The sequence below is a fragment of the Calidris pugnax genome, unplaced genomic scaffold, assembly GCF_001431845.1.
Source record: "Calidris pugnax isolate Ruff unplaced genomic scaffold, ASM143184v1 scaffold4, whole genome shotgun sequence".
Lineage (NCBI taxonomy): Eukaryota > Metazoa > Chordata > Aves > Charadriiformes > Scolopacidae > Calidris > Calidris pugnax.
Window position 1 is genome coordinate 9,154,207 of NW_015090781.1, and position 22,847 is coordinate 9,177,053.

The 22,847-nt window shown below is 35.2% G+C and overlaps 1 protein-coding gene across 3 annotated transcripts in view; it reads left to right on the forward strand.

Moving 5' to 3' along the window:
• The window catches only part of ATRNL1 (attractin like 1), a 488,877-nt gene that overhangs the window by 109,065 nt on the left and 356,965 nt on the right, over positions 1 to 22,847 (forward strand). For all 3 annotated transcript variants that reach the window (XM_014959493.1, XM_014959476.1, XM_014959485.1), the window contains exons 16-19: positions 1,693 to 1,906; positions 3,372 to 3,560; positions 8,138 to 8,356; positions 12,842 to 12,979. In XM_014959493.1, coding sequence (XP_014814979.1) covers positions 1,693 to 1,906; positions 3,372 to 3,560; positions 8,138 to 8,356; positions 12,842 to 12,979 — 760 coding nt within the window. The remainder of the gene's footprint in view (positions 1 to 1,692; positions 1,907 to 3,371; positions 3,561 to 8,137; positions 8,357 to 12,841; positions 12,980 to 22,847) is intronic.

The following is a 22,847-nucleotide window of genomic DNA, read 5'->3' on the forward strand; positions in this document are numbered from 1 at the left end:
TGCAGTGAAGCACAATCGTTTTTGCTGATTAGCCTTGTGATACCAACACACACTCTCTGTTGTTGTCAGCAGTCTTCAGCTATAGTCCACCGCATCATGGAATTAATGCTACATAATTGAATATTTGCTTTAAGCATGTCCTTGGAGCATTTTGGTGGCCTACTTCTCAGCTGTTTACCATATTTTAATCAGACATTAAAAAAAAATGTTTTGGATAATCTGTTTTTGGCATCCTAAGAACACGCCTGGAGTAGCATGAGTGAGCCTGTAAGGCAGTAGCTTCGATGGAGAGCATTTGATAGCATGTTAATCAGTGTTCAGGTCTGTATTTTGATGTGTTATGCTAGCAAAGAGCCAAAGATGGTACATATGGATTTTGAGATAGCTGACATGATGACTATAAATTGTCCAGTTATTACAGGTATTAAGAATGATGATGACTATGATATACGTTGCTTTTGCTTGAAGTCTTTCATTCCAGGGATGCTGCTTTTATCTCCTAAGGCTGCTCTGGCTTTCATGATCCTCCCTGGGACTTTGTCATCATTAAAGGGGTTCTGAGACACTCTCCTACTCAACTAGAAGAATTTCTCTCCAAATGTCACTGCTGCACTGTCAGTTTTCATTATTGGCCTGACACGCTTTTCACCATAGCTGGAATAGGATCGCTCTTTTCTATATACTGATGCTGAGGCCAAATTATTTGGCAGAGCAATTGAAATAGTAATATGTTGAAGGTTCTCTTGGCTAGAATTTCTCAGCCCCAAAGCAGGCACTTAGGATTGTTTTAGGTCTGTGTTTGTCAGCAATTTATCCTGCCTAAGCCCCTGACATTTTTTATACGTGCCTTGTGTGCTTGCTTAGCGTTCTACAGAGAGATGTCTAGAGACATGGATAAATAGCTGAAGTTTTCTGATGCGTGTGGGCCACATACATATAGAATCATAGAATTGTTTAGGTTGGAAAAATGATTCCTAAGTGATTTAGGCTCATAAAAATGAGCACAATACGTGTGATGTAATTTTACTCATACACCTTAAATATCTTTTGAGAATTAATCCTTTTTGTTTTCTAGACTAGTGTTTTTTTATAGCTTATAGATTAATAATAAAGTGGTATTCAATGTGCATTGGCATTGGAGTCGTGGATATGCCACTTCTATTTCTGTCTCTGAATTGCCTAAAGATGTTGATCAGCATCAGCAATACAGATTTTAGCGGATTTAACATTTCTCCTATTTTTTCCTGAACTTTGGTTCTGTGAATTAATGTTAACTTATATGTAATTTATTATCCACATTTGCCTCTCAGTTAGCAATCAGTTACAGGAGCCACTGGGAAAAACCCTCACAAATTCATTATGACCATTTGGCCTGTTTTTTGACTCCATCAAATAATGATAGTCAAGATTGACTTAAACAGAACAAGCACAGGATTTTAGTAAAACAGAAGCATGTGATGGGTGGGGTTTTTTGGTTGCTTTTTGATCAGGTGGGGTTCAGCAAAGTAGAACAATTAAGATAAAACTACCTGGACGATGACTCATGAGATGATAAAGTGAGAGAGAAACATGATGAATTCTCTAAAAATGTGAAGTTCTTGCTGTTGAGCTGTTCTTTGAAATGTTTTATATTAAAAAAAAAAAAAAGGCATTTAACTAATTATGTCACATTTGTTTCATTCTGATTCATAGAAAATTTCACCTTGGGTAGGTTTACGCAAGATCAATATCTCCTACTGGGGATGGGATGACATGTCTCCTTTTACCAACACAACTCTGCAGTGGCTTCCTGGAGAACCAAACGACTCCGGGTTCTGTGCGTATCTAGAACGAGCGGAGGTGGCAGGTCTGAAAGCAAATCCCTGCACTGCAATGGCAGATGGTCTCGTGTGTGAAAAACCCGTTGGTAAGCAATCTCTTCTGCTCAGTTACTGTTACTGGCATGATTAGCAACCTGCTTTTGGGTTTCATTTAGCTAAGGGGGATTTTTCGACAGTTTGGATTAAATAATTTCAAAAATTACTTTATTATTTTTTGAAAAATATGGAGCTTTAATCTAGAAAACAAATAACATTTCTATTTCAGCAAATATTTATTTGTGGATTAGGTTACATGGCTTAGTGTGCATTACACCAGAAGTCTTACAAAGTTGCCTCTAAAGCAGGAGAAGTCAGTGACAGTGGTGATTATAGCATGGGAGTGCCTGTGGAGGTGTTCAACAAAGCTGTTGTTTTCTTTCTGAATCTCGCTGAACATCACTGAACATATTTGTGGTCTGAAAGACTGACAAAACCAAAATTCTTGTTTCCATCTTTTAGGTTTGTTTGTATGTAAAGATTACTGTGGCAAATAGTCACTTGACAGTTCAAATTAGCGTTTTCATGCTCCGATTGTCCTATGTTTCTCTTCATAGCTGTGAGGTGGAGCTCATGAAGTTCTTTATGTCTCCCCTTCAGATTTATTTTTTGCATTGTCTGTGCAGAACTGGCAAATAGGTGCATCGTTGGGAACGCTACCTGTCAATCACAGGTTTCACTGTGAAATTGTCCGACTTGTGAACTTGTAGAACTAAGGAGTGATTTTACCAATCCCTTTTCTTCTGAGCAATTCCAAATTGTAATGTAATTGCAATGTATATATATTGTACACCTATTGCTACTGTCATTTATATTTCCTAAAAATGTCATATGTCACAGTGTTCTTAATTTGGAGTTAATAGTTAATTTACCAGATGTTTCTCAAAATATTAAAAAGTACACTCACAATGGAAGAGACATCTCAAAATGTAAAGGATATGCTAGGTAGAACAAATAAAAACAAAAACCAACCAACAAAAAAAACCCTTAACCAACCAAATCTGTTTTGCATTGAACAATGTTTCTTTTGTTACTTTCCCTTTGGGTTCTAGTGACTTTCATATGTAACATAAGGAAAAATTTTAGGGGATAAGCGATAAGTAGAATATTTGTTGCTTATACACAGTTGAACTAATGAGAACAATAGACCCAGAACTTCACTGTACTTGCTATAGAAGTTTGAGAATTATTTTCTGTCATGTATGTACAAGTAACAAAGCTGACATTTCCAGGCAATGAATATTAAACTGACTGTTTCACTGCATAGATAAAATTGCTGTGAAAATTTTTAAATGTACTCTTTTAGAGCTCTAATATGACTCATGCTCAGTATTGCTTAATTTTTATAAAATATTAGTGTATTTTTATACCACACTGTAAGTTTGGATGAAATTATTTATAGATAAGTAAGCAACCACTTTCACTTTACAAGGATTTTTCTACTGAAACAACAATTAAAGAAAAAGGAGATGGTGCTTTTGTTCAAAATGATGAATGTTTGTGTCTCTTTTCCAGTCAGTCCCAACCAGAATGCCAGACCCTGCAAAAAGCCCTGCTCCCTGCGAACAACGTGTTCTAACTGCACGAGTAACGGTATGGAGTGTATGTGGTGCAGCAGCACAAAGCGGTGCGTTGACTCAAACGCGTATATCATCTCCTTCCCATATGGACAGTGTCTAGAATGGCAAACTGCCACATGCTCCCGTGAGTATCTTAATGAACGTTCATCCTCTTAAATATCCCTTTGTATATTTTTCCACTCATAAGAACATCTAGCTGAAGACGATACAGCACATTCACTAAAGATAAAAATAATTTCTGAGGAATCACCTTGTATAGCCATAATGAGGACAGTCAGTACTGTCTATGTATTTTCTAGATACAGATAAAATATTGGTAATTCTTTTATGATGGAATATATTTATTCTGTTAAAGCAGATAGTAAAAAGTGTTTATTATGTTCAGATAAAGAAAAAATACCGTGTTTATTTGTGCGACCAGTATTAGTATGTCAAATAACAGCCATAAGTTGAAACAAAATACTGTGAAAATTAGAGAAATAATATGCAGACCTCAGACTTACACCACATCTAGTTATTAGAAAAAGATGAGCTGAATTGAGAGTTTGTAAGATTCTGATTTCTTTTGCCAGTGGATTCCAAGTATACTTTTGTAGCGTGAAAAGTTAAAAGCAAGACAGGTGGGTTCTTAGTCAAGCAGAAAAGATACTCCTCAGATGTCCCCTTGGGAAGCACACTTTGTCAGAAATTGATACAATGCCTCTCTAGGAGAATGAGAAACCTGCTAAAGGTACCTTTCAGTTCACTGTTCAGCTACAGGTACTTCCCAAGTCTGTAGTGACTGGACCTCGTTAAGTTCAGCAGTTCCTGTGTATATTGGTACCATAATTCATGCAGATGCTGAAGCAAACCACCTGATGCCTTTGATTATTGTCTCAGTTGTGGGGTTTTTTTTTTTTAGAAAAACTCCTCAGTTGCCCTCCTACAGAAGACTAGTTATTAGTAATTTTACTGTCCTTCAAGTTTTGACTGCAATACTACTTGTAAGGACTCCAGTCCAATGGGACCCAAACTGAATATATTTCACTTCTGACACTTGCTGTTGAACTCTCATTATTGGTCTTCTCTCTGTGTTTTTCTAGTTACTTGCAACTTCCTTTCCCTTTTCATAAAGATCTTTTGATATCAGCATCTCTGGAACATTTTATTTCTGGATATGTTGTGGCAGGATGGACAGTGTTGTTCTACAAAAAGCAACTTGCATTAGGGTCATAATTAGATCATGATTCCATTCAGTAGATTATGGATGCAAAGGCAGGTACTTGCTTTCACCTAAGCCTTGGAAAAATACTAAATAAGATAAGATCTAGCCATATCCGTAACAGGGAACCATTGATATATATTCTAACCTTCAAGAGCAATGGCTATGTATGCCAGACCACCACATAGACCTGGGTGAAAAGGAAAATAAGGCATAGGGAAATTTTTATTTCAGGTAAAACTTGTCAAGGACAGTGGAATCTGCAGGGCCTGTATTCCGAACCTAATAAGAGATTTCTTCTTCATCCTTAGTAATCATAAAATATAATGAATCAGTACAATGTTGACCTGTTCTGGTAAATTTTTACGCTTAGTAAATTTCAGATATTAATCCAGGTCTTAGTGTTCCAAGTTCAATGTGGACTAGAAGTAGGGTTTACATGTTCCTTGGGTCCTTATGTCCCCTAAACCCAGCAATCAGCCTGCGTTTGGTTTAAGAACAAGAAAATAATAGGAACACTTCATTTCTTGTCCCATATATTTGGAATAAAAATACTGTAATTATGGAAAGGTTTCTCTCTCATAACAGTTCACGAAAGTTTTTTTCACTACTATTAGGAATCAATTTTGCAACTTATAAAATATTGATAGTGAGTTGTGGCACGTAAGTAGATTGAAAATTTGGAGATAAAATAGAACACCACATGAATGTGGCTTAGCTTTTTAAAATAGCACGTTATTTCAGTCTGAACTTTTAATTCTGTTTTTGTGGTTATGTAGTATTTGCACATCATGCAGATTCAATTTGTTTGGGGACCCAAAAAATTGTTTTTAACTTAATTTGTCATTTTTGTCAGGTCTGTAAAAGTTTATATTAAATAAGGCAAACGGGATTTGCTATATACCAGTTCATCATTATTTAAAGGCAATTCTCTGTGAAAATGTATTTTCTATTCAACAAATTAAAGGAGAGCAAGATTCTGTGTCCGTAAGCAGGTTTTTTTTTTCAGTTTAAAGCTTAGATATTTTGCATTTAAACAAGAAAATGAATGTCCAAATGAAACATGGTTCAGACATTGTTTCAGTCTAAATGACTTTTTATTAGGTAGATACATCATTATTGCTGCTGAGATAATGAAGTGGATTCCCTTATCAATGGGTAGTGTTTCTACTTACTTGAATGGAATGTAACTATACCTTAAAAATCAATAATCCTCTTTTTTAATTTTCCTTTTTTATTCTGAATTGACATATCTGGGGTTTTTGAATGTTTTGCTCTGAATGAAGAAAGCCCTCAGAACTTCACACAAGCATGTGTAATTTATAAAAAACCCTACAAACAACCCCCAAAACAATAGCCCCCACTCCTGAGAATTTCTCATTATTTTCTTAACTGGGAATTAAAATGAAGAATGCTGTTTTATTGGTGACATCTTGTCATTTTAATACCTGCGTGCCAAAAAGTTGCATTCCACTCTTCCCTGCATCTTCTATCCATTATGGCTTTGATTGACATTTGAACAATCTTGGATCATCTTTAGAATTAAAAAAAAGAATATTCCCTTCTTCCATAAACAATAACTTCTCAGTTTGCTCTCTTTGGTTTTGCAGCTGAATGCAACTAGTGAGAATATCTGAGGATTTTCACTTTTGCTTCTGTTTTATCTTCCATGAATATAGTGCAGCTGATACTTCAGAGCTGTTTTCTCCTAGCTTTATAAATAGCAACACAAGAATTGTTTGGATCATCAACAGTGCATCTCTGAAAGGGCAAACCAGACAGAAAATGGTGGTCTTTATTTTTCTACTGATCTTCTGATGTATTCAAAAAACAAAATTTGTATCATTCAGCTTTAGATCCGATGAGGTCTGGTTTTAAACTGTTTTGTATCACATGATTGACATTGATTTCCGAGAATAGTTGCGCTTTTCTTTTTTTCCCTTCCCTCCCCTCTTCCCTCCTCCTTTGTTTCTATATTTAGGAAACTTTTAACATTTCCTCCAATTTTGATTCTTCCATGTCTAATGATACAAAGCTCACATTCCAGCTTTCTGCACTGTTCAGGTCCTTTTGAGATCTCATTCAGATTCTTAAGTGCCTGTTTTCTTGATATCTGCATGTATCTTTATACTACTGTAGTATTTTTTTCCTCTGACAACTTTCATTACTTCAAGAATTTTAATAGTTGCTGAGGTCACAGTAGGTAGCTTTTTTCTGCTCTCTGTTCATTTAATTAGAAATGAAATGACTCTGCTTAGTGTAGTCTTTTTAACATGGATTCAAGGATTGCCTTTATGGAGTAGCGTGGTCCAGGTAGCTGAGATCATGTCCTGGCTGCAGCTGAGCCAAATTGAGAGGTTGCACTCATGTAGAAGCCATTTGAGCATCCTCTGAAAAAAACTTTTAAATACTTTATTTTTAAAAAGAAACGTAGACTATTTCTGACTTCCTGGTAGGATCTTCCAGAAGTTCATGTATGTTTATAAATTTTTATTTTAAGTATCTACAAAGTTAATGTGAGAAGAGACAGAGCCTCTTAGTGATCAACATTCAAGTTATTCTGAGGTTAATTTGATTCAGTGTTACAGTATTAATTTAAAAAAAATTGAGATGTAGCAGAAAAAGTTCAAATAAACTTGTCAACTCTAATGGTGTTCTTGAACATACTAAAATGTGAATTTGTTATTAATAAGAAATGGCAGTAACTTTAGAATATTGGTTCTTTTTTGGTTCTAAACAGATTTCTTAAAATATGAGGAAGACCATTTCTATGAAAAATGTTCAAATAAAATTTTAGTATGCGAATTAAAAAATGAAACCCGATTTACTCTAACAGACAAGACTCTTAAAAGGTAGTTCAATTAAATGAAATTGAATTATGATTTATAGCTTAAGAATTCTATTTTTGGAAAGATGTGTTGTGCTTGTTTCAAAAGTTGTAAGAGTGAGTGATGTTTCTAGATGAATACTTAGGTGTGATCCTGGGATACTTTGTACGCAAATAAAGTTTTGGGTTGAATTCAAATTATTACAATTCTTGGAGTATTATTATTATCACTCTTACTTGGATTATTGGCCTTGTCTTGAATTCTACAGGTTTTGTTGGAAGGACTGTTTATGTCAGTAAAATTAGTAATATACCCGTCCCATAGTATATGTTAATAACAGGTACAGAATCTATATTTTATCATGGAAGTTAATGAAGATGTGTTGATATCATTGTTCTGCTTCATTATCTTTGAAATATTTGTTGTTGCATTGTGGTGTAAGAAACACCTGCTGTGTATTCTGTGATCTCTGAAGAACGTAACATTTAAAGAAAACAGGGATATCCTTATTAATGTTACTGAAATTTTTTGATTTGAACAAGGAAATAGAAATGCAAAATTGTTTCTTTGTCAGCTGTTGTGAAGTCCTAGCATCTCATTTACAAAAAAAACCCACCCCAAACCCAAAATAAAAATAACCCTGGCATTAATATTTTATTCCATGTAATAAAGCTCAAAACTGCTCTGGACTGAGGACCTGCGGACAGTGTTTGGAACAGCCTGGGTGTGGATGGTGTAACGATCCCAGTAACACTGGAAAAGGACAATGTTTGGAAGGATCATCCAGAGGCCCAATGAAGCCCATTGGTGTGCACTCTAATGAAATGGTGCTCGATGCTAGTCTTTGTCCAAAAGAGAAAAATTACGAGTGGTCTTTTATCCAGTGTCCAGGTAAGGTCTGCTTCCATTCTTTCTTATGTATGAAATAGTATTTGCACAAGAGATTTGTTCTTTTCTAAAACATTTCCTAAATATGTAGTTTGTTAGTCTGTCTGCTGAACACAAATGTGCTGTCATGCCAGTTCTCATGGGAAATTTAATGCAAACAGTTTGACTGAAATCACTATTTTTATGTAAATAAGTTTTCACCCATCCTATTCTTCTACTTTCTCAAATCCGACTATATGGATGTACTTCAGCTTTTGCTTTCTTCTGGCTTCTGTATCCGTCAAAGAAGAGCGCAGCTGAGGACAAATTATCTATAGTCAGGTGCCAATGGCCAGGAACTTCCTGTGTCCCCACTGTTGGTGCCAAAGCCTGTCTGGCAGTGAGAACTGGGGAGGGGGCTGCCAAATACCCCAGCTCTGCCTCCAGTCTGCCTTTCAGACATTTTGAGTAAATGGAATGAATGCTTTTGTAATGTTAAAGAGAATCTCTGAAGTCTAAATTTAAGCCATACCAATCTGATTATAGCATTTTAATTTTTTAATTCATTGGAAAAGAAAGCAAGATATGAGGTGCTTTAGGACAGTGGAGCTGAGCTGATACAGCCTCCTGCATAGAAACACTCAAACCCTGAAAGCAACGTGTGACAGCAGCGGGGCAGTAGTGCAGGCAAATGAAAAGCGTGCTGGGGAGTTTGACAGACCTCCAGTGCTAACTTACAATAAATAATGCAGTTTAAAAGACAGCTTGAATTTTTTTTTTCTTTTTAAGAACAAACGCAATTGTGCTAAAGTTAATTTTTTTAAGTGTTCCTACTGCTGATATATTTGGAAGCTAGAGTTTCTCTAGGATCAAAACTTCTATGGGAACATGTACCTATGTTTGCTCTCCTGGGAACTTTTTTCACCAGCATATTCTTGACATGTGTGTGTGTATTATGATTTAGAATGCAGCATCTCTGAAGAAAGGTTTTATTTTTTTTTAAATATTTTTTAAAAAAATACGTAGTAAATTTTTCAAGTTTTCTGAACTGAAGTGTAAAACTAAGTGAACGCTGTGAACAGTTCCAAGTTAAAACCAAAAAATCTCAAACCATCTAATACTGTTTTCTGAACAAAGAAGCCTCTAGTAAATTTCTGTAAACAGCAGAATGCCAGTACATTGCCTAGAAACTTTGGTACTTAATCTGTATGTTAAAATATAGGTATGCTGATGATATGTGCACTTAGGCTTTCACTGCAGTACATAGTAGATACATCCATTGCTAGTGAAATTGTAATGGAGATATACATTGCTTGTCTGAAATGTTTGAGTTAGAAGATTTCATCACAATAGTTGGATAAAGTTCTGTATTCGTTGTGTGTTTTGACCACAAATTCACAGCAGCTCTACTTCAGTTTAAAAACCCAGTAGTTTTTTCAGTTTGAGGCAAATCCTGCAGAAGTCATAGAAACACAATTTCAATTAAAGTAAAATTTCATTTTGATTGGTATGAGCTGGAGGTTTTGTTGTTGAGCTTTTGTTTTCATTTCCTGAAAATATTATCTGTAACGGATTGTACCGACACAGTTTATTATTCCTAGCACAGCAATCATTTGAGGTACTTGAAATAAGATAGAATTGATACTAAATGTATATAAACTTACTGAACAATTCGTTGTTTCAATGAAAACAAAAATAAATTGGTTATAAGATGTAGTTTGAAGATTATTTTGCCATGTTGATAAATAGTTGGCTAACTCATTCATATTCATTCAGGTATGTACTTAGTTTTGTACTTCCTATCCATACTCTTTATTTTGCCTCTGGGCAATTGTGTTGGTGATAAGTAATTTAAATTCATTCTCGTTTCCTGCCTGTTCAAATCTTTAGAACTAGTACTCAGCAAGTAGCATTAAAGAATATTTTTTTTTCTGACTGGTCATTTTGAAATCAATAGTCCTAAAAGCAACTTTCATGGTATTTCTTTTTATATGAATACATTATTTTAATCACATTTTTATTTTAACTATTATAAATAAAATGGCAAATACCGTATATTTAAAAAAAAAAGAAAAAGAAATAGTTTTGGGTAGTGTTAGATAGAAAGACCAAGTTTGTCTTTGAAGCCTAAATCTTAAAGCCTAAATATCTCCTCTGAAAAGCAGTGTGAAAAAAAATAAAATCAACATATAATTATCAACATTTGTCAGCATCACCAGCCATTCCACCACTGAGGTCAAAAGCAAATTAGACGTATAATTGCTTTTCTCCAGGGCAGCCCCACTGAAGGTTCAGCTCAATCACATTTGTATGCGTGAGAAAAACTACTCTCCTGCTTCGACTGGTGTACAGTAAAATCACTTAAGGAAAAAAATGACTTTTTAAATGTAACTCCTAGTTCTTATTTAAAGATCATTACAATGTCTCATTACTCTAATTATTACTTTAATTATTTAATATAATGTCTGCAGTTTGCACATGTCTATATCACAGAAAATTGTTGCAACGTGCAGTTCTTCTGACTTTTCAGTTTTCTCATTGAGATACATTTTTGCAGATTTTCCTAAAAACATCTAACATTGTTTTTAAATGGTGTGCCATTTAAATTGTAGATCTTAGTGGTTCTTATTGTATAAATATTTTAAATTTGATTTAAAATCTCTCCATTATCTTTGTCTTAACAAAATGTATTACTGTCCTATATGATGAGACTATATTATCCCTTGCAACAAACTAAAATACACAATTAGTTAATTGATTTTTTTTTTTAAGGTTGCTTTTACCCTTTAAATAACACAAAAAATAAGAAATACAAAATGAAGCATTAGAAAGAATAGAAAACTTACGCATCAGTGACACAGTAGTTAGAGAATATAGAATGGAACATTTTCCTTACATCATGAGGCAGTCTTAATTAGGCAATCTTACTTTACTTTCATAGAACATCTATTTAATGTACTGTTTTCACTTTCGGTTTATTGGGCTGTGTTTTTTTTTTTTTTTTACACTTGCTTTAAGTAATGTAATGTGTAAGACATACAAACAAAACCCAAAACGGAGCTGCAATTCATGGCATTTTTGAGTACCTTTATCTGAGAAAGGCGACAACGCTGCAGAATGGGAAACTGCCTGGAGGAAGACACCATGAAGTTGCCTAAAAATCAAGTATTCTTAGCAAGAAGAAAACTTGTAATTTCTAAGGAGATTTATCCAAGATAGTGAGAAAACTTCTGGTCTAGGAGTACAGAAATGTTTGATATTGCTCACAAGATTCTGTAGGCGTAGCTACAGGAAAAGGAAAATATTCTGAACTGGGAGCTTCAGTGGTTTATGAGCCAAGCCTGGCAATGACTGTAAATGTATTAAGTTACTAAATTCTAAAACAGCTCTAAAAACTTTAAATCATGCAGTGAGAATCTCTTTTCTTTTTTTTTTTTTCCTTGCCACGACACCAGCCAGCGTGACATTTAGATTAAGAATCCAAAGAATAATAAAAAAAATTTAAACAGAATGTTATTACCAAGATAGCTGTCCTCTGCTGAGCCTTACCCTTCACCAGGAAGGGATCGACAGGTTTGACATAGTCTGACATTTGACAAGCTGCTGTAATTGTCACATGGATAATCTGCTCAGCACTGTGAGCTCCGAGGTCCCACTCTATAGCAAGGTCATCCCTCAAAACCTCCTGGTTGTCCAGCCCAGTCCTGGCAGCAGGATCAATGACTGTGGCAGAATTGATTTAGCTGCACTAGTGATCAGTACCTCCTGAGTTTCTTCAAAACGTGGAGCACTGGAGAGGAATTATGGTACAACATCAGTGGTTTGTAGTGCTGTTGTTTGACAAAAAGCAATTTTATGCTTTTTAGGATCAATTTATGTCAATAAGAGTCCAGTTTTTCTACTTCCACCGAAGTCGACTGTAGTGAGGAGGGACTAGAGATGTTTGATGTGGTCCTGATGTCCTTAAAACTTCTTAATGTGCCAAAGCTAATGGGAGGTTCAGAAATGTTAAAAATAAGACAGTCTTCACTTAATACTCTCTCTCTCCCCAGTAGATGTAAGTTTGAGTGTGAGTTATGTTCTCCATCCCAGTAGCCTTTCAATCGCTTCACAGCAGGTTGCATGTAGGTACAAGGGTTTCATTTCCTCTCAGTTGGTGACTTACTGCCTCTTCTTAAGCGACTGGGCAGTGTTTGAAAGCTATGAGGACTGGATTCAGTCACTCAAAATGACAAAAAAAAACCCCAAACAAAACCAAGAAAGACTTTCTCACACACCTTAAGCTCACGTGTCACTACAGAATCAACTTCTGTGGTCTTTTGTGTGAATTCATGTCTCGTTACAATGCTGTTTTAAAGAGGTTCTGTGTCAAAGTACAAGTAGATATGCTGGTCATTAGTCAGGATTAAACTCTTCAGAAATACTTTCGACTGCAATTTTGTAATCACATAAGAATGATTTTGTTCCCAAGAGCAATTTGGTAATGGCTTTTTAAATGTTTTCTTCTAGCCTGCCAGTGCAATGGCCACAGCACTTGTGTCAACAGTAATGTCTGTGACCAATGTAAAAACCTGACAACAGGAAAGCAGTGTGAAACGTGCATGCCAGGTTATTATGGGGACCCCACGAACGGAGGACAGTGTACAGGTGAGTTGTTCTGCTGGGAGGAAAAAAAAATTGAAATGACATTTTGTGTAAGGTGAGTTTAACTTTTTTTAATGTAACGTGAAATTAACATTTCTTTAAAGGTTAAATGTTTATTCGATAATACTGATGGGTTGATCAGCTAAATCAATGATTCGGAATCAGATTAATATTTTTAAGAGAAACTTAAAGATTTTAGAAACATCATTTTGCAGTTGTTTGGTCTGGATGCTCTTAAGAACAAGATGGTAATTTAAGGGTGCTCTCCCAGTTAGGGAAAGGAAATGAAAGAAGCTGTCTTGTGAGAGCAACACCTAAAAATCTTGATATTTTAGAGAGGCATAATTTCATTCCATGTAAACAATCTTCTGAAAAGAAGTCAGAAGGTGCTTATAAATGAAGTTCGGTATCTACCATGATGTCTGATAAATGTGTGATGCTAGTGGAAAAATTTCACATTTAACAGACCGACATGTCTTATTCCTGTATAGTTCAAGCAGAAAAGCCCGGTGCACCGAGGATTGTCAGATACCCTCACCTATTCAATCTGGTGTGGTTTTTAATTGCTGCACTGGAGGATTCTCCTTGAAGAGAAGGAGAGAGAATGAAGTCCAATAATCCAGATGGTTTTTGTATATTGCTATAGGGCTGCTTTTTTACTTGTGCTGGTGATTTTAAAGTTGACAGTTAACTCCTTCCTTTATACTTAAATGGGAGAAGGGGGTATATATTTAATATGAAAATTCATTAAGGTAGTTGAGATTGAATCTAAGAGGGTGATAAAAAGTTTTATCCCTGAATGATATTTTTTTTTCTTCCCTGAATGATTTTTTCTTCTCTGTTGTGTTTCTTTAACTGGACTCTTGCTTCTCAATGAATATTTATTTATTTAAAGGGTTCACTTGTTCCTCGGCACTTTAACGTGCAGCAGTCAGTGCATAAAGCTGCACATCTGGTAAACTCAAGCACAATATGTAGAAAACGTGTTTAAGGGGATGGAAAGATTAATGTCTGCCTCTATTGACAATTGCAAGTTTTACTGGTGGTTTATGACACTTTAAATAATTCTTAATAGTTCACTTATTTCCTGAAGTTGACAAAATGTTCTTCTGCTGTCTATAGCACCTTTGTGGCAAAATGATGTATTAATATGGCTTTTATTCTTCAGGGATACGTTCGCTATCAACCAAATAAGCATTCCATCACCTTTAGTGAATTACATGTAGTGCAATAATGGCTAAAATCAATTTATAAGACCAGTAAAATTATAAATTTTACAACTTGTTTTTTCAACTCTGGTCTGTAAAAGTACATATTTTTATTGATAGACATGATTTTAATGGGAGCTATTTAGACTAAAGAATGCTTTAAAAATAAATATAATCATTATTTTGAGGCCTTATCTGTATTGGTATATTATATTTTGTAGTATAAAGCCCATAAATCTGTTAAAGTCTTTAAGACATTTTGATGAATTTAGTCATTATGAACTGTAAATTTTCTTTAGTATCATGATTTTTGTTTCTGTGATAGAGGTGCCCTAACTGTAGGCTAGGGATTTCTGCAGGAAAAAAATACCAATGATCTATAGATAAGTCAAATCAATTTTACTTGGATTTAAGAGGATTTTGGAGCCCTAGTTGGGATCGGGCAGTGTGTATATATAAACAAAGAGATGGTTCGTAATGTTTTTGGTATCACAGGAAAAATAAAATAATTTGAAAATAGCTGCAAATTTAAAGAAAAATTAAAGTAAAAGCATACGGAAAAAATATGAGTGGAAGAAGGGACAACCTGGTAAGAAGTTGAACTTAAGTGTGACTGAAATAATTAGAAAATGATACAGGAAATTGTATGGAATCAAAGAAATTTGTATGCCAATCGAAGAAAAAAAAAAAAAAAAGAAGAACTGAAAAAACCTGGTCATCCTTATCGTCTTTTCTTGTGTCACTTTTCTCTCCTGCTGCCAGCTGAGTTTCTGGCTCGACCCTACCAATGTTTCTTTTCTGCTAAGACTCCCCCTCTGCAGGGCTGAGACTCCCTGAGCACGTGGCGTATTTTTTCCGCTGAGCTCCTGAGTTATTTCTTTGAGGATCCAGATTGAAAACTGTTTAAAGGAATGACAAGATAATGGCTATGGCTCTGAAAATACAGCTGTAATACTATAATATTCTTCCTACAGCAAGTTGCTATAGTTACAAGGGTGCAACTTGGTTATGAATTGGAGAGCAGTTGAAGCTGGGAAAAGAAGTTGTACTTGATGTCTACAGTTGAGAGGCAAAGTGGTGTACACTAGGAGAAAAACTAAGAATTATTCTCTTAACATACTTATGACACACTAGATAAAATAATTTTATCCCACTGCCCTGACATAAATACTTATGAATTTGTACGCATTTTCAGTACATGTATTCTGCTGTTGTGTTATAGACGCTTATAGGTAAAATCTGACCTCCCAACTTAGTTTGACAATTGGTGATATAGATTAAAAAGGTTTCCAAGAGAAGCTTCCTTTTCTTTTACAGGCCGGATTAGCTTTTGGTCTTCTTTAGATCCCTGATGATCTTGACAGGAAGGAGATGCATAGCAAGTCTTTCAGTTCTTGTAAAGCTTTTTTTTTTCTATAACTATGTCAATCCTTTCCTAAATCCATTTTTAGACTTCTGGGAGGTCTTTCAAAAAGCTCTGAAAGAAGCTGACTGTCCACTCCTGAGTGATCGATTATTTTGTGACCTTTGTCCAGGGATGGAAAACTTTTTGCAGTTATAACTATTCTCCTTCTCTGGGAATGATGATGCCTTTACAACTGCCATCAGATAATTGATACATTCATAACGATATTGCATAGTGTTATGCTATCAAATTACTTTGACATGGGTAACGATTGTTATAGAAAAAAAGATACAATTCATGTTTCAGAAGGATTTGAATAGTTGTGATTAAAGAATGGATAAAAAAAATTGACTTTTCTGGATTATAGCTCGCTATAATTGCTGACATTTCAATAGCTTTAAAAGAAATCTAAGGACGTTTTGCATCCTGATATGATGCAGGCTTAGTAGATGTGACAAACCTAAAAAGAAGGACAAAGAAAAGATGGAGGCATAGTAACAGGCTTCAAATATGTGAAAAGAAGCTGAAAAGAGAGAATGATGATAAAATGCCTTCCCCTGCTTTTGCTGAGAAAGAAGTAATGGGATTAGGTTGCAACAGGAAAGATTAAGTTGGAATACAAGGAAAACTTTCTATTGGTTAAACTGTGAAACAGGTTGCATAAAGACATTATGAAATCTGCGTTACCACCTACGCTTTATTTTCAACATCTTCAAATTTCTGTAGCTTTGGAAAAGGGCAGTGGACTAGCTGATTCCACCACCTTCTCCAATCTTAATTTTCAAAAGATTCTTGGAGTCTGAGATGTAGAATGCAGGGAGGGATTGAATAAAGATAAAGAATTCTGGTTATATATATTCTGGTATAATTTAATAGAAAATTATCTACATATAGCAAAATGACTATGGATACTTGCCATACTATGAACTCTTAATAAAGATGTTCCTAAGTCTTACTTATTAGTTATTGTGGAATCTGTAGTATTGTTGTTACTGTGGTGTTAAAAAGCCTTCCAATTTATGCCGTTTTACTCTGTGAGTGAGCCTTGCTCTGCTATATTTTTGTGTCAGAAGTGTGGTGTGTTGGTTGCTGATGGGCAATAGTTTGACAACGGTCATCCCTTTTTATAATTAACTATTGCAATTTTTCTTCTTAAAAATTCCTGCCTGATACCAGTTAGTCATTTAAGTTCTGTCACTTGAACTCTCTCTTCTACACAGGGAATGAGAGTGAGAGTTTATATTCTTCGTGTATACATGATCTCTATATTCAGTAGTCCTAAAATGTGGCTTGCAGTCAAGATGTATGTGCTCCAGTTCCTGACAACATTTAACTGTAAAAATATCTAGTTTGAATTATTTTTATATTTGATTCATTGCTGCATTCGATACAAAAATCAGTGCTAGGTTCCAAAAGTGTCTAATTTTACATTAAAGAAAGTTCTGTGACTTTAATTTATTACAGTTATGTGTTCTTATACTGATTAAAAATGGTTTCAGGTAGTTGTGATGTCTGTGATGTCAAACAGGTAGCCAAAATAAAAAATGAAATTAATTTGTTACCTTATGTTATGATATGTGTTTAGTTACACAGAAACATTTGCATTCTTTGTTGGAAATAAACGATACGCAGTGCACAAATTAGTAAGTCCAGACCCTGTGCACGCCTCTGGCAAAGAAAAGTGTAAAGTGATGGTTCCATCGAAGTTACCCTGTAAGTTACAGCATCCTTCTTAAGAGTTGGCTCAATGTGCTAGAAAGTAGGAGGGATGCCAGAGGGGAATTCTGAACATGAGGGAATAGAGCCTGCTGACAAGGGACAGGTTTTGGGTTCCAGACCAAGCTCCAGTTCTGTTTACCCCTTTTATCTGACTGGTCTTGATTGCAAATATATGATAAGCCCCTGGAGTGCTAAATGCAGTGCTGTCAGACCGTGCCAGGAATATTTAAGCAATTAAACTCTCTAGTTAACAGAGAGTTACGCTCTGTATCGTGGTGAAGCTTAGGTGAGAGCTGCCCAGCTCAGCCACGTTTGCTTCTGAGTAGGTAAAGCTATCCAGATGTAGGAAGCCTTGTAGTCTGAGATGCTGAAGGGTTGGAGGATAGATATTCCAACTAATTTTAATTCTTTTTTTTTGTTTTTAAATTCTGCTCAAGTCCCATTTGAGGTACAGTTTTGAAGCCATGAATAGTATGAATTCAGTAGCAGAAAATTCATCATTAAATATTGATGGATTTTGAAATAAATAAGAAGTCTGACTTTAGAAGGGAACAGATGCTGATTTGCTGTCTTAGTGGTTTCTCTTAGTGTTATATTGTCTTTAAGGGCTTGTTCTGTCATGTACTGCATGTCTGGGTAATATGTAATTCTTTTATAGAAGTTCTAGAAAAAATAGAGCTATATGTGTACTACAGACTGCAGCTTAAAGTAACAGCAGAAAACTTGATGGGAGATTGCTCGGAACAATTTTGTGTAATTTTGGCAGCATTTTTTAACATTATTTTCAAACTTATTAATCATCTACTTAGTTGTCAATGCTAAAAAAAAATTACTCTGGCTGCTTATCATCTTGTCATTTTCTTTATGCATAGTATTTTAAAAAAATTATTCTTAAAATGTATGAGATGCCAGGAGAGAATTCTTTACAGTAACTTATGACACACACTGTGAATGTGTAATACATTTAATAATATGATAACGTAAGCACTTTGCTGTATTGCCATTTTTTTCGTACACTGATAACATCCCAAACAGTGTTCAGCTTTCCCATAATTGTACTACCATTGCTGTTGCTTCTACAGTAGGAGTGAAAGTGTGAGTACAGGCACAGCAGGAACATTATCTTTTAACTTGCACTGCTCACTCTCTAAGCAGACTTAAAAGGCCTGGTGTTTAAGACACTGATGACCATTCTGTAACAGCAAATCTGTGGCATTTCTTTTTCCTGTATAGATCTTTCTCCTTCTCTGCTATCATACAGTTGGACATTTTCAATACTCAAGGCAACAGCTTCCCCCCATATTTGATTTGTAATCAGTCCCTTTGAAAATGTAAAGTGAAATTCTTACTGGAAACATGTAATTTTTTTACCAGATCTTCAAACTATTAGCTAAAGCAAACATGTTTCTAGTGAGTGTACACCATGGGGCATCTGCTGCAGTCAGGTGAGAGGTCTGGGTGGCTTTTTTGTTCCTCCAGGACGCAGAGTGTGAAGGACAGAACAAATCTGAGCCTTTCTGCTATTCTTCTAAAGCATCTGTCTCTCTAAGAGCATGCCTTGTGCAGTGTCTGTTTCTTTTGCACATTGTGTACTTTTCACCTGTATTTATATCTGTGTGTGTATGTGCATATGTCGACACATACGACTCCCTGAATTTGTTCCTCATGAATTTGGGGATCTATGCATTAGCTGTGCAATTTACATATACCTATATTAGGTGCCTCAAGAGATGATAAAAAAAAGACAGGCATCAATAAAAGTCTGTGTTGTTAGATTGGCTTTAAGGTACGTTGACTTAAGTGGGGTCGACCCCAGCCAGAAAATAGTTGCCTAGATATATTTGTGATTATTTCTGTTGGCTAAAAGAAGATTACATAAAACTTATTAGTGACTTTTTGATACCTAAGATGTATCTTCAATAGCAGGAGGAAAGTCCACGTTGTTCAGATCTTGATGCTCCAAAGAATGTGATTATTCTGCTGAGTAATTCATGTCTGAGATGTTTTGAGAGGTTTTGAGAGAAGAAGCTGAAGATGCCAGAAGTCATTACTTCTGATGTCTGTGAAAGAGAGACATGAGAAAAATGTTAAACTTATCGTGGCAGCTAATTGAAAATGGTCTCCTTGAGTTTTAGGTTCTATCTAACTTTGAAAGATGTCTACTGGGTAGATTTATAGATCTTTTTTCTCTGGCGCTGTTTCTAACATTTTTACCTGTTCAGCAGTAGCAACCTTCGTAACAAACACATTGTTGTCAGGACAGTCCTTGGAGGAGCTGACACTAATTTCCTTCCTTCCTTGTCTCTCCAAAAGAAATACTGGTAAAAGCTACCATGGGCATGATCCAAAACAAAGTCCTGTTCCTACAGCACAATCAGTGTGTCTTAGATATTTAGAAAAAAAAAAAGTCAATTTCATTTACAAAGAGCACATGTGGATTAGAGGGGGGTTTTTTGTAGGCAGCACATCTACTGTTAGGTGTCCTTCTTTCCCATTTTCTTTCCAATTCAAGGATTTATTGCTGTGTCCAAACTGAATCAAACTCCATACAATCCACACTAGATCTTAGGAAAGTTTCTTCTTTTTTCCTCTCCAATTTGTTTTGATTCTGCTCTTTGATATCCTTTCTGAAGCATTCCTAGTTTTCTACTCCTGCTTCAGGTTTTCTGTTTCTTGTCATCTTCTTTCTCAACCCCGACTGCTGCTCCCAATGTTTTTTACAAAGTTTATAATTTTGATTTGCAGCCAAGGAAGTTTTCCCTCCCATCTAGAGAGTACAAAGTAACCCAAATGCCCAGGACAACATCTTTCTACGTGCTCCCCAGCTATACTCTTAGAATATAGGTACAGGCACATGTGTGTGTATATACATACACAGTCCACAGTATTTGTATATTAAATTGTATTACAGCAAATGACATAATTTCACACATTAAAGAAAGCAACCTGTCTTTTCATAATTGAAAAAGTTGATAGCGTGACGAAGAAAACAATTTAATGTTCAGTTTCTTTTCTGAACTAAAATATGCTGTTGTCTACTTAGTTGATAGAAAGATACCTGGTAATTTCCCTTCAGACTTATTTTTGCAGGTTTCAAAAAGTTATACAAGCAATGAGGGAACAGAAAACAGCAGTCTTAATTTTTCACTTCAACACTATCACTGCATAGCTTTTAAATTACCTGTAATTTGGGATTGCATAGGGCAGGTGTAGAGAAGCATCAACCTAAATATTCTGAATATGAATATTTTATGACTGTATTTGTGGCAGTAAACTTAAAAGTGGAAAAATTATTTCCCTAAGAATAATTTTATTTAGTAAATTTCATAGCACATGACGTATTTGAGTTCTAGTCTCAAAACACCTAGAGAGTAATATATCATAGTATTAGGAACTAAATGATGCTATTTTAAAAAGGCAAAACTAGGCAGATGGTGTTGGCCTGAGAAGCAGTTTTTGGAAGGAGAAATAAAATCTTACATTTAAAACTTCATCAAGGGATTTTTTCTTTTTTTTTCAGTAACCTGAAATCATTTTGTTCTTTTGTGATTCAGAACTTTACGAACAGATTCTTCAGCAATCCTGGCCTTTGTAAATATTTTCAGCTAAAATGGGAATTGAAGGGTTCTGTCTGTCAGGGAAGTCCCACCGCTGGCCGGTGTCCCAGACACACGTTGGTTACTTTTCAGGGCTGTCACAAAAAGGTTGTACAATTGAGGGATTTGTGCTCTTTAACAATGCACTTATGTATTCTAGTAATTTCTGTTTGTTGGAGGTAGTTCATTCCAACACTCTGAGCATCAGGAAAGTGATAATTGTTTTGTTTTAGATGAAATTTATAGTCTGCTTTTGAAAAAGCCATTTTGGTGTGCTAATATTATTTTTTTATTATTATTATTTTATTTTACTGTGTGCATGACTGAGCACTGGAGCAGATTGCTGACATGGGTTGTGAACCTCCCTCTTTGGAGATATTCTAAAGCCTCCTGGATACTGTTCTGGGCTACCAGCTCTAGGTGGCCCTACCTGAGCAGGGATGTTGAACCAGACCATCTCCAGGGGTCCCTTCCAACCTCAACTGTTCTGTGATTTGAAAACAGTGCCATGTACTGAGGCATTCAAGACCAGGCATTTTGAAACTTCTCTTCTTCATGTCCTGTTATTTTACAGGAATACAGTATCTGTAATACATTTGTATAGTAGCTATAGGCTCATCACGTTTTGGTTCCACACACCAGTATCCTTGGCCAGCAGTGTAAACAGTGGCAAAAGCATTTTCTTCTGCATCTTCCTAAAATAGAATTAGGAATGAACATAAACTGATGGGAGTTTTGACTCTTTTAGAGAATGACATGGCAATTTGGGATACAGAGATTTTCTACAGTTTTCCTGTTTAGCCATTTTAATATCTAGCATGTAGAGAATTGCATTTATGGAATTCACCAATGCATTAAAGATTGTGGGTTTGGGTATTCCAACATTAGATGTCTAAAATTTTTGAGGAATTTTTATGTTCAGTTAAATATTATGTTCAGTTAAATATTATGTTGGAGATCAGTGAAGAAGAGGGTATGGCATGCTTCATACTGTCTTCAGGTACTGGAATATGGAACTAAATAAAAGAAAAAAAAAAACACTTCCACTGTTTTTTTTGTACCTTGATTTCTAAGAAACAGTGGGTCAAAAGTTCCTAGTAAAACTCTGTGATAAGAAGCTGTAATTTAAGATTATTCAAAAGAAAGGAAAGCTCACATATGGTGCTAAATTCCAACATAAAACATGATTTTGTTTATCCTATACAAACAAAATAACCAAAGGTTTTGAGAAATGAGGGGGCTGTCAAGAAGTCCCACTTTGCAGTAGTCGTGCTGTTTTTTTGTTGTGGTTTTTTGTTGTTTGTTTTTCGTTTTATCTTTAGAGTGTTGAATAGAGATAATGACACCAATTGCTCATTTTTACGCAATACTCTATTATAGAATAAAGACACTTAGTATTAACTAAAATGCTGGAATTTGTTTCTAGTAGTAGATAGAGGGCTTCTTAGTACATATGAAATATAAAGAAAAGAGAAAGCACAATAAGGTATTCAAGAGAAGCTTCATATTGCTTCTTGCAGAGAGTTTGTCAGAATAAACACTCATTTTTAAGAAGGCCTTTTTCCCCAAAGGTGATTTGAAAAATTATTTTCCTTCCTTTGGTGAACGTTGTTTATTGAACAGTGTTCAAGATAGTCTGAATACTGTGTGAATAAAATGCCTGTACTTGAGTTTAGTTATGAACTTAAATTCACTCCAATCAAAGTGTATTGCAAATAAGTCCTCTACTATTAAAGCCGAAGAAAAGTGGATTACCATAAGAAAAACTTAGTTGAGGAATTTGGAAAAAGGCATTTTTAACTAATTACTGTTCCAGTTATTTTTTGACTGCCAAGCAAAATGTGCTAAGCACACTTTTCAGTATGCTATTAATTGTTGTGTATGCATATAATTTTCTTTTGCTCTTTTGTAGATTAGACATGTATTATAAAGTATGACTTCTA